The sequence below is a fragment of the Scophthalmus maximus genome, chromosome 2 (genome assembly GCF_022379125.1).
Source record: "Scophthalmus maximus strain ysfricsl-2021 chromosome 2, ASM2237912v1, whole genome shotgun sequence".
NCBI classification, from domain to species: domain Eukaryota; kingdom Metazoa; phylum Chordata; class Actinopteri; order Pleuronectiformes; family Scophthalmidae; genus Scophthalmus; species Scophthalmus maximus.
The window spans coordinates 26727501-26745000 of record NC_061516.1 but is presented as its reverse complement, the minus strand read 5'-3'; the positions used below and the strand labels follow the sequence as shown (position 1 = coordinate 26745000).

Here is a 17500-nt window from a genome sequence, read left to right as displayed (position 1 = left end):
TCAACACAACATCAACACATCAACACAACATCAACACAACAATATTAACACATCAACACAACATCAACACATCAACACAACATCAACACAACATCAACACAACATCAACACATCAACACATCAACACAACATCAACACAACATCAACACAACATCAACACAACATCAACACAACATCAACACAACATCAACACAACATCAACACATCAACACACCATCAACACATCAACAAAACGTCAACACATCAACACAACATCAACACATCAACACAACATCAACACATCAACAAAACGTCAACACATCAACACAACATCAACACAACATCAACACATCAACACAACATCAACAACATCAACACAACATCAACACAACATCAACACAACATCAACACATCAACATCAACATCAACACAACATCAACACATCAACACAACATCAACACAACATCAACACATCAACACAACATCAACACATCAACACAACATCAACACAACATCAACACATCAACACAACATCAACACATCAACACAACATCAACACAACATCAACACATCGACACAACATCAACACATCAACACAACATCAACACAACATCAACACAACATCAACACATCGACACAACATCAACACAACATCAACACAACATTAACAAATCAACACAACATCAACACAACATCAACACATCAACACATCAACACAACATCAACACATCAACACAACATCAACACAACATCAACACATCAACACAACATCAACACAACATTAACACAACATCAACATCAACACAAACACAAACACAACCACAACATCAACACATCAACACATCAACACAACATCAACACAACATTAACACAACATCAACACAACATCAACACATCAACACAACATCAACACAACATCAACACAACATTAACACAACATCAACACATCAAAACAACCACAACATTAACACAACATCAACATTAACACAACATTAACACAAACACAACATTAACACATCATCAACATTAACACAACATCAACACAACCACAACATCAACATTAACACAACATTAACACAACGTTACTACGAAAAACTAAATTTCAAAATATTTATTGTTTAAAATTCATTGTTGAAGAATTTGAAGTTTTTCTTATATTATTTTCCTTTATTAAAAACAAATCATCTTGTAATCACATGAAAATTAAATGTAAAATGACTCCTTCCTCGAAATATAAACAAATATTTTGACAGTTGTCTCATGATGATTTTATTCTCAGAATACTCTGGTGGACTCACCAGCTCCACCGCCGGCGTCCGACGGAGGTTTGTCTCGAGGCGTCGGTTGGACTCGTCCGTCCGTCTCCAGCTCGGACATCTCTTCGTGCTCGACGGACACGTCGTCTCGTGGACTCGTGGTTTTCTCTTGAGTCTCGATCGACCCGTTCAGACCTGAGAGGAATCACACGTCAGTTCAGCGTCAGACAGAATCGCAGCCACGTCGTTGTCAACGAGGAACCTGATGAATCCCACAGAGAATCAGGTTGATGTGAGAGAAGTTCTTGAATACGATGCTACGACCGGATCGGACCTTCGGAAATACAATCGCTCTGAAATGCAGCTCAATCCCAAGCAGCGACGTGCCGCAAGGCGTCCAGTCTGCAGGAAACCCAGGAGAAGCAGGAGAAGAAGAAGAACAACGTCAGGCAGATGACTCGTACCTTTCTGCAGGACGTGGGGAGCAGCGTTCTTCAGGTCACTGATGGTTTCCTCCTGATGCTCCTGGTGGGGAACCGCCGTCCGGCCCTGGCTCTTGGACCACGGTCCGGGGTCTACGTTGCTGTGGAGCTGGTCCAGGATGGCCTGGACAATGGGGACCATCATGGCGGTGGTGGCCGTGTTGCTGATCCACATGGACAGGAAGGCCGTCACGCCCATGAACCCCAGCATCAACCTGCGAGACAGACGGAGGAGTTTGATTCAAGTTTTCACCTCCACGTTTGTTGGTTACACAAAAAACTACTGAACAAATTTCCCAGAAACTTGGTGGAAGGACGAGCCAAGAAACAATCCATTACATATTCTCGTGGATCCAGGAGTTGTTTTTAAATCGCTTTCTTTGACTTTGCTAGATCTTGATGTCAGAGATAATTAAATTTGAATGTTCAGTCACTTCTGACCTTCTCTGAATCGATTTCCTCTCTGTCACTTCTCACGTCTCGTACATTCCTACTGTGGGTGTTTTGTTCTGAAATGTTCTGCTGGACCAGGGACTCACAGGGCGGGTCGGACGCCGACCAGCAGCAGCACCTTGAGCGCGATGCGTTTGTGGAGGTTCCAATGCTCCACGGCCACGGCCACCATCAACCCCCCCACGAACAGCATGTTGGTGTCCTTCAGGTACTGCATACACACCTGGACCACAGCACACACACACACACACACACACACACACACACACATACACACACTGCTCACAGACGGACGGTGACAGCGTCCAGATGTGTCGCGTTTGATAGATGATGAAGTTTTCAATTTAAAAAAGAAAGTACAGTAATGAGAGAACAGTGGGGGATTTTAAGAAGAAACAGTAGTTTTCATTTAGTCGACTGAACTCGTGACTCCGGGAGAATTGGACGTTTAAATGAAAAATCAGAAACCGATGATTACTTTTCTAAACAATCTAAATCCCTAAGAATTATTTTAATTACAAAGATTATAGCTGCAGTTTTTTTTTTAACAGTGTGTAAAGTTTTTAGTTGTAGTACATTGTGTGTGTGTGTGTGTGTTTGGGTGTGTGTGTGTGTGTGTGTGTGTGTGTGTCCGGTCTCACGTCTTTAGACTCCATGATGCCGAGGACGGGGAAGAGGATGGTCGGCAGCAGCGCTGTGACGGCCAGCGGCAACACCTCGGTGCACCAGTACACCGCCATGAGGGCGATGACATAAGCACAGGCTGCCTCCTGCACACACACACACACACACACACACACACACACACACACACACACAGGTTATTATTAAATCCTCTCCAGCGTTTTCTCCTTAACTCTTTCCAGATGTTGCGGTCACAGCTGGATGCAGCAGGTGAGCGAACACCAGGCAGCTGCTGAACTCCCGCAGCCCGAGATTTAAGGTCTAAGTTTCAGGGATGAGAAACTGCAGCACGGTGTGTGTGTGTGTGTGTGTGTGTGTGTGTGTGTGTTTTTACAGTTTGGTGTACTGTTACTTATCGAGAACACACGGAACATGTGACGGTCAGATGTTGAACTCGTGTCGAACAGCTGGATTTGACCTTTGACAGAGTCAAGTTGTTTCATCACAGGTTGGTTCACGCAGCCTATGAGGAGAAGCTCTGAAATCCTAAGATTTAAATGAGTCCGAGTTTATGTAGAGTCAGAAATATTATGGGATGACCAGGAGCGGAGGAAGAGGGGACTGAGATAAACATGAATATCATAAGATTGTTAATCGCGTCGGCAGCGACGGCATCAGGTCACGTCGATCGGATCGGTTGATTCCTCTACGTTTCTTAGTAACGTTTTAGAGAAGGTGACAGTCGCGGTTAAAGCTTCAGTGTAGGATTCAGTGACATCTAGTGGTGAAGTCGCAGATTCCAATCAGCTGACTATGCCCCTCCCCCCGTTCACCCTCCCCCTCCTTCCGAGTGTAGTTGAACCTACCAGAGTCCCTCTGCGGCGCCGGCGCCTGGTTTTGTCCACTGTGGGCTTCCATAGGAACATGGCGGCGACTCTGGATGTGAAGGCTCATTCTGAGCTGACGAGAACACGATGATTCTCGATTTCAGGATATACCCTCCCCCGACCTCCTCCACGCGTCCAAACTGTTTTTTATCACGTGAAGCTGAAGAACATGTGAAGCTGAAGAACACGTGAAGCCAAGGAACACGTGAAGCCGAGGAACACGTGAAGCCGAGGAACACGTGAAGCTGAAGAACACGTGAAGCTGAAGAACATGTGAAGCTGAAGAACACGTGAAGCTGAAGAACATGTGAAGCTGAAGAACACGTGAAGCTGAAGAACACGTGAAGCTGAAGAACACGTGAAGCTGAAGAACACGTGGAGCCGAGGAACACGTGAAGCTGAAGAACACGTGAAGCTGAAGAACATGTGAAGCTGAAGAACACGTGAAGCTGAAGAACATGTGAAGCTGAAGAACACGTGGAGCCGAGGAACACGTGAAGCCGAAGAACACGTGGAGCCGAGGAACTCGTGAAGCCGAGGAACGCGTGAAGCCGAAGAACGCGCGAAGCCGAAGAACGCGCGAAGCCGAAGAACACGCGAAGCCGAAGAACACGCGAAGCCGAGGAACACGCAAAGCCGAAGAACACGCGAAGCCGAGGAACACGCGAAGCTGAAGAACACGCGAAGCTGAGGAACACGTGAAGCTGAAGAACACGTGAAGCTGAGGAACACGTGAAGCTGAGGAACACGTGAAGCTGAAGAACACGTGAAGCTGAGGAACACGCGAAGCTGAAGAACACGTGAAGCTGAGGAACACGTGAAGCTGAGGAACACGTGAAGCTGAAGAACACGTGAAGCTGCAGGATGTGTCGGGTGTGAAAACACACGGAGGAAATCGACCCCGTCGAGAGGTTCGTCCTCCGTCGACCTGCTGGGAGGCTGCTGACGTGACGACAGCCCCGACTCTGTCCAAACACACCGACTCTGTTTTCATTAACCTTCACACACACACACACACACACACACACACACACACATGAAGTGTGGGTTTCTGTGGGACAGAGTCTGATCCGGACCTCGTCCCGGCTCGTGACGTCCCAGAAGAAACAGTCACTGTTTCACTGAGACGCAGAATGAATCATTAAACTTCTCGATCGGGACACAAACACAAGTGTCTCCGTTTGAACGTGTCTATTTCAAAAGAACGTTTTCAAGATGCACACAAAACATATTTACAGAAACAAAGGTCAATTTATTTCCAATCTGATTTAAAATGCAACTGAACATCGTTTATAGTTTCACGTTTCAAATATAATTTATAACAGTTGGATTGTTTTAATGTCACATATTGTTTTCCGGAGGCAGAAATACACAATAGAATCAAACTAAATATAACTAAAAATAACTCTGATTCAGTTCTTGCAAATTATTGTTATTATTATTACAAAAAGAAAAATACAGTCGCTGCAGATTAGTAGAGCTGGCGTCTTGTCCCAGCTCAGCTGGAGGTCGGAGGAGATGCAGCTGTTTCACCAGCAAACACCATTAATGAATAACTGGAGAATAAAGCTCACGACAGACTCTTTGAAACAGTTCATCAGGAAAAAGACTTCAAACTGTCTAAAGAAATGTCCCAAATTCCTTCCGCGTGGACACAAATCTGTGGAGGTTTCGGGACAGAAACAGTGGATTCGTGTAGATTGAACCGTCGTGATGAAGCGGGTGAGTTTCAGGTCGGATCCATTCGTAGTCACGTCCGACAGTGAATCTTCGAACCGTCCGGACTCGCTCCGTCAATCAGTGACAGGAAAGTGTGAATGTGACGAAAACTCAGACTAAACGAGTCTCAAACGCACGGTTCGGCTGGTTCATCCGTCGAGAACTGGTTCAAGAAACTGGTTCAGTTAACGGGAACATTCGAGATCAACCGGTTCAGTTATGTAGTTTGACTTTAATAAACTTCAACTGCAGAGTTCTCAGGAAAGTGGTTTGTGCAACTGTTAAAGTTATGATGTGAGGTAAACAGATTATTTGAAGTGGTCAGTGTCCAGTAAACAGATTATTTGAAGTGGTCAGTGAAGGTCTCACCTTGGTGCTGATGGCGAGCGGCAGCAGGATGAACGGGCTGCAGACGAGGACGAAGACGCCCTTCAACCTCCAGACCTGCTGCAGCATTTTCACCCTCAGAGGAACGACGGCCATGAGGGAGGATGATGAAGAGACGACGATGATGAAGATGAGTTGATCTTTACGAGTCTGTCAGAGAACGACTGGGGCGAAGAGACCTCCTCTCTCTGTCTCTCTCTCCGGCAGCTTTGTGAAGTGTATCACAGTCGACACTACATATAAGTGTGAGTTACCACATACACACACACACACACACACACACACACACACACACACACACACACACACAGTTTCCCTGCAGACTTTATCTCATTCTCTGTAGAGTCAACACAGAAGAGGAAGTCCCGTATGTCGATGTCAGGCTGAACTCACGGTTCATCTTCAGACTTTAGATCCTCGTTCACAGTTTGTTTGGAAAAATGCAAATGACTCAGACTCTGAACTTGGAAAAAAATGTCCTGACTTCACATCCATCAGGTGGAACAGGAAGTCTTCAAATCAAAATTTCATGTCGAGATGTTTCTTTTAGTTTTGTTCTTTTAGATCTTAAGTATCGTCAGGTATCGTCAGGTAACGTCAGGTATCGTCAGGTAACGTCAGGTAACGTCAGGTAACGTCAGGTATCGTCAAGTAACGTCAGGTATCGTCAAGTAACGTCAGGTAACGTCAGGTATCGTCAAGTAACCTCAGGTATCGTCAGGTAACGTCAGGTAACGTCAGGTATCGTCAGGTATCGTCAGGTAACGTCAGGTATCGCCAGGTAACGTCAGGTAACGTCAGGTATCGTCAAGTAACGTCAGGTATCGTCAGGTAACGTCAGGTAACGTCAGGTATCGTCAGGTATCGTCAGGTAACGTCAGGTATCGCCGGGTAACGTCAGGTATCGTCAGGTATCGTCAGGTATCGTCAGGTATCGTCGGGTAACGTCAGGTAACGTCAGGTATCGTCGGGTATCGTGAGGTATCGTCGGGTAACGTCAGGTAATGTCAGGTAACGTCAGGTATCGTCAGGTAACGTCGGGTATCGTGAGGTATCGTCGGGTATCGTGAGGTATCGTGAGGTATCGTCAGGTAACGTCAGGTAACGTCAGGTAACGTCAGGTATCGTCAGGTAACGTCAGGTATCGTCAAGTAACGTCAGGTATCGTCAAGTAACGTCAGGTAACGTCAGGTATCGTCAAGTAACGTCAGGTATCGTCAGGTAACGTCAGATAACGTCAGGTAACGTCAGGTATCGTCAGGTATCATCAGGTTACGTCAGGTATCGTCAGGTAACGTCAGGTATCGTCAGGTATCGTCAGGTAACGTCAGGTATCGTCAGGTATCATCAGGTAACTCCGGGTATCTTCAGGTAACGTCGGGTAACGTCGGGTATCGTCGGGTATCGTCAGGTATCGTGAGGTATCGTCAGGTAACGTCAGGTAACGTCAGGTATCATCAAGTAACGTCAGGTATCGTCAGGTATCGTCAGGTATCGTAAGGTAACGTCAGGTAACGTCAGGTATCGTCAGGTAACGTCAGGTATCGTCAGGTAACGTCAGGTATCGTCAGGTATCGTCAGGTATCGTCAGGTAACATCTGTCCTGTGAGATTAAATTAAATTAACTTAAAAGTTGAATTGAGATTTACTTAATTTCTTTTCTTCCACTTGTTTCTTGTTTGTCTTTGTTCTTTGAACAGTTTGTCTTCTTCTCTTGTTTCCCTCCGCCTCTTCTCCTCTGCCTCACCCTCTTCTCCCTCCACTGTTTGTTCTGTCTCCCCCTCGCTGTGTATAGACAGGACGAAGGGCCTCAGGGAGAAAACACTTAGTTTGAGTTCTTCAGATAAAACACAATAATGAAGTGAAGAAACACTCGTAGCAGCATCAGACCAAAGCACAGAACTTCATACGGTCACTGTGACGTCATCGTCAGTGACTCAAGACGTTTAAGGAGGAAACTAAAATAAAATCTATATGTTAGCAATCAATTAAAAGTCAGTTTCAGCTGATCCCACATTCGACCCAAAGTCAAGAGAAACGACAGCATAAGAAACTACAATATCACTGAGTAGAGCTCAGACCTGAATCAACATCACTCCTCAATCACCATCAGTCCACTAAATATGTCATGTGATTTTCTCCATCTAGATCAATGAATTATTCTCTTTTAAACCAGTGACGTGTTAAAAAAAACCCCCTTCTGCCTCACAATGTTAAAGAAAAAGATTAAAAACATTCCTGGCTTCGCCCCTTTGTCCACAACCAGACCAACTTTGGACCAAGGAAGAATTCAGAAGTTGTTCCGTCCTTCCACCAAGTTTACTGGAAATCTGTTCAGGAGTTTTTCATCCTGCTGACAAACAAACAGAAATTAATATTTCAACAGAATATAAATACACTATACAGACATACATTGTTAAATTAGTATACCTATTCCAAATAAATTTGAATGAATATTCTGTATATTTAAAGATTAAAGTAGTTTAGTAGAAGCACATTAACATAAGTGTTGTAATGATCACAAAACAAGAAATACAAGTGATTACTTGTATAAAAAAATCTGTAAAAATCTAATAAAAAGCACAAAAACACACTTTTATTACAGTTGAGACATTGACATCGCTGCTGTGATTCAAACGTCATGGAGATGAATCCTCACTGGATGGAAATAAACAAGGAGAAAACAGGTGACATTACAATGTTTGGTCAAAGTCTCAAGTCAAACCTTTCTCCTCTTTTTTTATTTGATGCTAAGAATAAAAATGAGGAAATGATTCCTTTGGTTGATCGGGAGCTTTGTGTCAGAACACTGAGGCTTCAGTTTATCATCTGCTGCCACCTGGTGGACACACGCTCTCCTGCACGTTCACTCTCGTGTGGTGATGTATGATTTATTTTATTATGGTGTTTAATAGGACCGGTTACTGGAGTTAATGGCTTCAAGATTCTTCCCCTATAAGGTAATCCATTAATTGTGTTGATCTGATTATCTTGATCTGATTGTGTTGTTCTGATTGTGTTGATCTGATTGTGTTGATCTGATTGTGTTGATCTGATTGTGTTGATCTGATTGTGTTGATATGATTGAGTTGATCTGATTGTGTTGATATGATTGTGTTGATATGATTGAGTTGATCTGATTGTGTTGATTTGATTGTGTTGATATGATTGAGTTGATCTGATTGTGTTGATTTGATTGTGTTGATATGATTGAGTTGATCTGATTGTGTTGATCTGATTGTGTTGATATGATTGAGTTGATCTGATTGTGTTGATATGATTGAGTTGATCTGATTGAGTTGATCTGATTGTGTTGATTTGATTGTGTTGATATGATTGTGTTGATATGATTGTGTTGATCTGATTGAGTTGATCTGATTGTGTTGATCTGATTGAGTTGATCTGATTGTGTTGATCTGATTGTGTTGATCTGATTGAGTTGATCTGATTGTGTTGATTTGATTGTGTTGATATGATTGTGTTGATATGATTGTGTTGATCTGATTGTGTTGATATGATTGTGTTGATTTGATTGTGTTGATATGATTGTGTTGATATGATTGTGTTGATATGATTGTGTTGATCTGATTGTGTTGATATGATTGAGTTGATCTGATTGTGTTGATCTGATTGAGTTGATTTGATTGTGTTGATATGATTGTGTTGATATGATTGTGTTGATATGATTGTGTTGATCTGATTGTGTTGATATGATTGAGTTGATCTGATTGTGTTGATCTGATTGAGTTGATCTGATTGTGTTGATCTGATTAATTTGTTTGGTAAACCCAGGTCTTTATTGAACCCTTGAGATTAGTTGGTCTGCCGTCTCAACACTGGTCTAGTTCACAGATGTGTTTGAGTTTGTGGTTGTGTGTGTGTTCAGAGCTGGTGTGCGTGGGAGGATCTGGGTGTTTTTTTCTTTTTGTGACACTGTCGCAGCACGAACAGTTCCAGGTCTCACACTGACGTTAACGTGATGCTCTGAAACACATCACATCATCTGTTGTGACAAAACTTCCAACCAGAAGTGGAGCAGAAAGTCCAGCGGTGTGAACCTCTGAACTCTTGGCTGTTTGGTTCTGTTCACCACGTTTTGTGTTCATCGATTCTTTAATTACTCCGTTAGCGTTGTTTACCCTGCACTTTGGAGACTGACGTATTTTAACGTTGTGGTTCTGTAGTGAATCCAGGGGGATCAAGGTGAACTGAGGTGGAGGAAGGACCCTGTTTGTGACCGAGCTGTTTGTGGGGGCGTAAAGCTGGAACCAGGCGGTCCGAACAAGACAAACATACACCCACTCTCTGTGGTGAATGTATGTGTAGAGCGTTGTGTCAGTCAGAAACTCTGACCCTCGTCTCAATCCACTGTGAAACCGCTGTCATCTGGTTTAGAACTTTGTTCTTTGCATTAGTTTGTAGTTGAGTTTGGATTAATTTATCTTTCACTTTAGTTCCTCAGTTTACTCAATATTTGTTAGCGATATCATGCTAATTCAGCTTTGTTAGTCGAGCCGAATCATCAAGTTTAGTTTAACTTTGTTAAGTTTAGTTCACTTTATCTCAGTTGAGCTGTTATCAAGTTCAGCTTCTTGCAACTGTCAATTTTTCTTTAGATTAGCTTAGTTAGAGCATGTTATTAACATTGGATTAGCTTTTTTAGCGATGGTATCAACAATAGTGTAGCTAATCCAGTTAGTTTAGTCATCAATCTTAATTTAGCCTTGTTTAGTTCAGTTAAGCGTTTACTTTGGTTTAACTTTGTTATGCCAGATGAGTTATTGGCTATCAAGTTTAATTTAGATAACATTTCTTTGAATTTACCTATAAATTGTGCTGTAATTTCTTATTATAAATTCAAGTTCATAATTATTCCATAGCAGGTTTACTGTCATCACAATGTGTGGAGTCATACAGTATATTTGAACCTACCCTCCCTTTAATTTCAAACTTGGCATCAGTTTATTTGTTTTCCTGAAAAGTGCCGGCCCCGGGTATTTCAGTAACAAGAAGACTTCAGTCCAAAGTGAGTATTTTGGAGTAAACTGCTTGACTGTAACAGAACACTGTGTCACAGTAGCTGTCTTACCCAATATTGTAGATACATAGATACATGAGTTCTTTTGATTGTATCTCGTCCTCCACGGATTCAAAACCAACCATTTAGACGGTGAAACCAAAGCAGTGTACAAACAGAGTCTTTAACAGTCTGACAGACAGCCTGTCTCTTTATTTTCACATTGTGTTGTGACCACAGCCATCGTCGCGCCAGAGTTGATTATTAACCAGCCAACCGAGGGGCAGCAGCGAGTCCAGGCACTACGCTGTCCAGCCTCGAGAAGGTCGGCCATATCTGTCTTTACTCTTATTTTATTCATCTCATCTTTTTATCCCTTTTGTCATTTGTCTCCACATCACACACAGGTCAGGTGAGTACGGTGGACCATCTTTGATTTCACCAGAACCTTCTTCAACTGCGTTCCGAGTCTCTGCAGAGAAAATAGCTGCCGATCATTTGCGGCACCGTTACAACTATCTTTAATTTACAAAAACGCACAGAGTAATAAAGAGAGTTTTCAACTATCACTGAGAGTGATCATGTAACTCTTTAAAGCCAGACGTGCCGTTCGTGTATATGAGCATGAAGCTTCTCTCATATACAGTATTGTTAGACTCATAAGGTTCATATAGTTCAGTGTATTCAGTGTATCGCAGCTCAGCCAAAAAAGGTTCTGAAACAGTAACCTTTAGTCTCCTGGTAAACACAGCAGCCACCTCTGAAATCTCAAGTGACTCTATTCGACAGTTACACTGATAGATCCCATTACAATGAAAACAGGTATATGGTCTTTAAATATCAGTATCCCAAAGCAGTGCAGGTGTACCGAGGTTGCTCTGTCGTGAAAACATTTTGGTCCACACCAAAATGTCTTGACAAATATTCAACTCATTGACTTGAAGTTTGGTTGTGACACTCTTGAACCCTCGAGTGAGAATCCAAATAACTAACAGGGCAAAAATCATACTTATTATTTACTTTCATAACAGGACACGAAGTCACTTGATAAAACATGTGTAATGTTGTCATCTCACTTGTTTAGTCATATCGATGAAGGTGCTCACGGCCTCGATGCTACAAATCTGTCTTTGTCATAATTTATGATGTCTATGTTTTTCAGGCTGGTTGTTTGGAAATGAAGCTGTGTCTTCTTCTTCTCTTGTTCTGTCTCTGCCGCCTGGGACTGACTGTAAGAACCTCCTCACTCTAGTAAACTCACTTTCTAACCACTGAATGGAAATTCTTTATTTGCACTTTCACGTTTGTGTGACTGTGGCCTGTTCTTGAGGAACTGAACCCTTTGCATCCTTCTATTTCCAGGACGAGCCCAGTCCAGGAGCTCCGGATGTGTCCGATCCCGTAGATGAAGAGGAAGAGGCAGAGGACACAGATCGCAGCTGTAGAGGGGGGCGAGTGTTCAGCCCAGAGGAACACCAGGCGTTAGGGGGCGCCATTGAGCGACTGGGGTTACAGCTCCTGGAAAATCTTCCTATTGGTCCACAGCAGCCGAATGTCATCCTATCACCGCTCAGCCTGGCCTTTGCACTCGCTCAGCTCTCCTTAGGTGAGTCAGTGTTTAATTTGACTTTTTCATAATAATCAGGATCCTGTGCAGGATTCTGACCTGATGATTCCAAAGCACATTCATCCTTTGTGCATCAACAGCCAGGACTGAAGACGCGTTTCGTAAATGTTAAAGACTAAATATTCTTCCTCACTGCATCCAAATTTCTGCTCTGTGGCTCTGCAGCATGTGAAGCCTCAGGTTGAGGGGACAGTTCGTATCACATCGTGTATGTTCCATACATGTTCCTGTCCATTCTTTGGGAACAATTTGTTCAATTTAAGTTTTTCTCTCAGGCGCTCGCAACGAGACAGAGAAGCTGCTGCTGAAGAGCCTTAACGCCAACAGTCTGCCGTGTTACCATCACATCCTGGGAAGCCTTGTACCTCATCTCAGCAACACGTCGTTGGATGTGGCGGCACGCATGTACCTGCGACGAGGTGTGTGCTGATGATCTGATGATTTTTGAGGTTTTGTATAAAACTCGTAATATCCATGTTTTCCATTTATTCTCCCCACTTTTGTCTCTCAGGATTTGAAGTGAGGCAGTCTTTCGTTGAGGACTCTCTGGCCAGGTATCAACTATCAATCACGGAATATACACTGAATACAGTTACTTGTGATTACAATTAGATGTCGTATTGAATGTCAAAGAGATGGACTAATCAAAACTGCCTACCCTCTGTCAGGTTGCAGAGTAGGCTTGTGATCCAATTCACAAGCTTTAGGCAAATGTTGGGAACTGTAGATCAACATCATATTGGTAGTCATATGTTTCAAAGGTTAGGGGCAGGCAACGGGTCAAACAGGCAAAGAGGGATTAGATAAGATTTATAAATGGCTGATCCACCCTAGTTGGTAAGCAAATGACAAACCAGTGAGTAAAGAGCATTGAATGAGATATGTACATACTGGGCAGCTGATTGCTAAATGGACAGGAGCTGTGGTGGCTTGGGGGTTGGTGGGGGGGCTCTGTAGTGACAGCTGCTGGTAATGCTTTTCTATGGAAGTACAAAGGTGTGATTTGTTTTGCAGGTACCAATCACGCCCTGTTCCTATAGTCTCCGTAGAGGAGGTCAACCAGTGGGTGGAGAACGTCACCAATGGTCACATCCCCAACTTCCTGGAAAGTATTCCACATGACGTGGTGCTTATGCTCATGAACGCTGTGTACTTCAAAGGTGATCCATTCCACCAAAGACCTCTCTGTTTAGTGGTATACACAGTTCTTCACAGTGCGATGTTTAGGATTTCTTTTGCATGTCTTAGAGGAACACGCAACACGTGCCGTTCTTGTTGGATTTTGGGGCCATCTCCATCTAGAACTCTTTAGGAGGTTAAGGCTAATGTCCAGTCTTTGTAAGGCTCTTAGTCTTCAGGTTTTTCTCAAGCTTCACTTGATAGGTTGCACAGAAGAAGTTGGGCTACTTGATGTCAGCTGAGAATAGTTCCTCTTCCATGAATTTCTTTCTTCCCACAAACAAAATTCTTTCTAGAGAATTCCTTAGTGCTCCACAGCCAGGGAAATTAAAAATGTCTTACAAAAGCATGGCATCCTAGAGCAAGGTGGCTCTAGGATGCCATTCAGATTGTTACCAATGACAACCTCTTGCTCCTCTGTGTTTGTCAGGTGAATGGCAGACTCAGTTTGACCCCCTAGAGACCTCAAAGGGATTGTTTTATGTGGACACCCAAAACTCAGTGTCAGTGGACATGATGAAGTCTGCCAAGTATCCTCTCCGTCTCCTCGTTGATCCAGAGCTGGAAGCGCAGGTAAAATCAACATTCCTGGATACTTCAGCAATGTTTCAAACACCTTCCATTGCACCAAGTGGAGCAAAGAATTCCATCAGGGCTTTTATACATCAATGCATGATATTGTCCATTTTTTCTCCTAAAAATGAATTATTTGCATTGTTAAAGAAAAGCTTTCGGCCATGCATTTCTTCTTTTGTCTGTCTTGGCCAGTTAAATCAGGACAGTCTACACTTTCAGTCATTTGCCTTGATGGCCTGTCAGGACTTTCCTTGCTCTGTTGTGATTCCGGTATGGTCCAACTTGGGAGAGACATACCAATTTGGAATCTTAGTTGGCTGATGCCCAGAGATTCCTTCATCCTAACTTCATATCCAATCTTGGAATCCCCTTGGAAAACTCAGGATATGGCATGGGATAAGGATGTTTGGGCTACCTTGCATAGCACGCTGCCATTGTTGACCAGAACTAGTTTTAATTTGTCCAGCTGGTATTGACCATACATTCAATAATAAACAAATGTTTTAATTTGCCACAGCTTAGATTAGCTATGAGTACAATTAATGACTCACACCATTATTTTTTCTATTGTCTATGTCTTTTTGTTGAAAATAATAATCTAAAAAAATTCTGTCTTGTCCAGGTTGCCAGTTTTCCCTTCAAGGCAAATACTAGCTTCTTAATTGTCCTGCCCTTGCCAGGCAAGGGAAACGTGTCATCAGTGCTTCCCAAACTGAACATCTCCGACCTCTATAGACGTCTACCTCAGGAGAAAACAATGCAGGTCAACTTACCAAAGGTGAAGCTGCAGTATCGCCATGAGCTCCAGGAGGCGCTGACCAGCATGGGTGAGAATGTTGTCTCTGAATCAGAATGGATGCCTGGAAGAAACAGCATGGGCACTGTGGTGGTGGTGGTGTCTTTAATTAGATTAGACAAGTAAAGCCCACCAAGTTGATAAAATAAATTACTCAGATTTTCTGGAAATGCTTTTCTTTCTCTGTTTATTCTGCAAATTATACTTTCCTTGAGTGAGTTTGTTCATTCATAGAGAGCTTCTCACCTTTCAGTCAGTAACTTATCTGTTTTTCTGTCCCTCTCTGGTTGTTTCTATCAGGCCTCGGCTCTTTGTTTTCAGGTCCTGACCTCTCTGGGATTTCCGACCAGCCTCTGAAGGTGACGGGTGTCCGCCATGCCAGCACAGTAGAATTAAGCGAGGAAGGGGTGGAGGCGTCCGCCACCACTGTTGTTACCTCAATGCGCTCCATCTCCCTCTTCTCTGTCAACTCCCCCTTCTTCTTTGCCCTTGTCGATGACGCCTCCCTGGCTCCACTCTTCATGGGCATTGTCACAAACCCCGCCCCCAACAATGACGCCATGCTCAATGATGATCCCCACAACAACAGCACCATGAGTGACCAACCCGTGATGGACAGTTTCAGTGAAAGAGACATAAATAGCAAACACAGCAACAGGTCGCGCAGCAAGATACAGTCATGCAGCGCCCCCACTGGTCACAATAAGCATCTGCAGAGTGTAAATGGACCGGAGGACAGCAATGGACTGAAGACGACACAAGAAAACAAAACCTGCTCCAAACCAAACGACTCTGTACCGGCCTGAAGTTATACATTTTATTCATTAAAAGGGAAATAGTTAAAAATTTGGGGGAATAACGTTTGTTCTTTTTTATTTGCTGAGAGTTAGATGTTTAGATTGATCCCACTATCACGTCTGAATGGTTAATATGAAGCGACAGGCAGCTACCGGTTAGCATAGCTTAGCATAAAGACTGGAAACAGCTAGCCAGGCTCTGTCCAAAGCTAAAAGAAAATCCACCTCGCAGCATCTGTAACTATATAGTCATCAGCATTAAGTTCGATATGAAAGAGTGTCAACAATTTGAAACTCTAAAAACTCAGGTTTACCAAACTGGTGAAAGATTTCTGATGTGATAATGCAAATACAGTTTTCCTTCCAACAAGTTGTTGTGATGTTGCCTTTTTTTTTTCTGGCAGATAAATGATGATTCTAATTTCTGTCAGCGAAAATAAAATGTTGACACGTGAGTGGGTCAAAGTTGTTACTCAAGGAAAGGAGGTTTAATTCTGGAGGAAAAAATTGTCCACATGAGGTTAGAGTCCAAACTAAGACTTTAACCTTTAAACGTTCTTTGCTTCGTATAATTAATTAACACTTCATAGTTGGTTTCTTAGTAAAGACCCGTTTTGGAGTATTTTAAAACAGGTCTTAAGTTCCAGGGGCCTTTAACATGAGTTTGACGTCCTGATTTGGAGTTAAGGGGTTCCATGTGTTTGTAAGGTGTATTCGGATGTGGTCTTAGTAGCCCATTGGAAGGTTCAGATGTCACTGTGTAGGTTCCACAGGTCCAATTGAGGTTCCACTAGATCCTCACAGAGCTGAAGGGAACACTGCTATGGTTCCAGTGGTGTTTGAGGTGGACAGGACTTATGGAGTTGGTTTCTGGGGGACCAAGGAGTCGCCAGGGATCTTTTAGATCTTTCCAGGGGACATTTTGGGTTCTTGGAGACCATAATGATACATCAGATTTTATAATGTATTTTTAGAGGTTCCAGGGTTCTTCATGTGTTCCAGATAAAAGAACCAGTTGCTTCAGAAGGAGCCTGGTATATCAGAAAACTGTCAATGTGATGTTTAAACAACCTGTTCCGAGCTCGCGAAGCCGCGACCAACGTCTTCCTGGCCCCAATCAGCGTGTCGGCGGCGCTGAAGCGGCTGTCCATGGGTGAAACACACATCAACAGCTCAAACCAAACTGCCAGAGCAGAAATACCTTTCACTTTTATCTGCTGCTCAGCGAAGTTGCTGTGGTTACCAGGTGGTCAGTCGTTTCACATTTTTACTTTGTCGCGTGATTCTTGCACTTATTGTCAGTCGCTCCGGACAGAAGCTGCAGCTGAATGAATGTAATGTAAATGAAATGTTACTCATGTTGCTCCAGCTTTTTCAGTTTGAGCTCGATCTGGGTCTGATAGAGAGCAAACCTGGAACCACTAGGGGGCAGCAGAGCTGCATGTGGCCCCTTTCAATGAGGATCATGTGAAACATCAAACTGAATGTGGTCACTGGTCAGATGAACCGGGAGAAGAATGTGCAGAGGCTCTTTGTTCTCATCTGGATTCCGGCGCCTCCTACGTGCGCGCTCCCGGCGCTCAGCTGGAAAACAGCTGGACGCGCGCCGAAGCGGGCGCAGAGCCAGGAGGCGTCGGCGAGTGGAAGTCTGGACTCGTCTGCAGGAGACGGACTCGTCAGACTCGTCAGACTCAGACATACCGACGTGGAGTCCGGGAGCA

The 17500-nt window shown here is 43.5% G+C and overlaps 3 protein-coding genes across 9 annotated transcripts in view; 2 read left to right on the top strand and 1 right to left on the bottom strand.

Annotated features, from left to right (window-relative positions):
* Nucleotides 1–5896, bottom strand: part of LOC118300220 (solute carrier family 13 member 5) — a 12595-nt gene extending 6699 nt beyond the window's left edge. For 2 of the 3 annotated variants that reach the window (XM_047328161.1, XM_035624462.2), the window contains exons 1-5: nucleotides 5770–5896; nucleotides 2812–2940; nucleotides 2257–2393; nucleotides 1700–1932; nucleotides 1278–1430 (exon numbers count right to left, since the gene is read on the bottom strand). In XM_047328161.1, coding sequence (XP_047184117.1) covers nucleotides 1278–1430; nucleotides 1700–1932; nucleotides 2257–2393; nucleotides 2812–2940; nucleotides 5770–5883 — 766 coding nt within the window. In that variant the 5' untranslated portion in view covers nucleotides 5884–5896. Of the gene's footprint in view, nucleotides 1–1277; nucleotides 1431–1699; nucleotides 1933–2256; nucleotides 2394–2811; nucleotides 2941–3660; nucleotides 4945–5769 lie in introns of those variants that run through there. The other variant, XM_047328162.1, reaches the window with a different exon arrangement.
* Nucleotides 5897–16234, top strand: serpinf2a (serpin peptidase inhibitor, clade F (alpha-2 antiplasmin, pigment epithelium derived factor), member 2a). 5 transcript variants are annotated; one of them, XM_035624481.2, is made up of 11 exons: nucleotides 5904–6032; nucleotides 8393–8474; nucleotides 8703–8747; nucleotides 11967–12035; nucleotides 12167–12410; nucleotides 12707–12850; nucleotides 12943–12985; nucleotides 13446–13591; nucleotides 14041–14183; nucleotides 14809–15013; nucleotides 15283–16234. In XM_035624481.2, the coding sequence occupies exons 3-11, from the start codon at nucleotides 8721–8723 to the stop codon at nucleotides 15786–15788; spliced, it is 1527 nt and encodes a 508-aa protein (XP_035480374.1). In that variant the 5' UTR covers nucleotides 5904–6032; nucleotides 8393–8474; nucleotides 8703–8720; the 3' UTR covers nucleotides 15789–16234. The 5 variants fall into 5 exon arrangements, with proteins under 5 accessions (XP_035480373.1, XP_035480378.1, XP_035480374.1 ...); XM_035624480.2 differs by lacking the exon at nucleotides 8393–8474 and having other exon boundaries at nucleotides 5897–6032; XM_035624485.2 differs by lacking the exons at nucleotides 8393–8474; nucleotides 8703–8747 and having other exon boundaries at nucleotides 5902–6032.
* A 1047-nt stretch (nucleotides 16235–17281) lies between these two features.
* Nucleotides 17282–17500, top strand: part of serpinf1 (serpin peptidase inhibitor, clade F (alpha-2 antiplasmin, pigment epithelium derived factor), member 1) — a 6913-nt gene continuing 6694 nt past the window's right edge. The window contains exon 1 of the mRNA XM_035624494.2: nucleotides 17282–17500. This exon is cut by the window's right edge and continues 8 nt beyond it. Within this exon, the coding sequence (XP_035480387.1) occupies nucleotides 17297–17500 (204 nt within the window). The 5' untranslated portion in view covers nucleotides 17282–17296.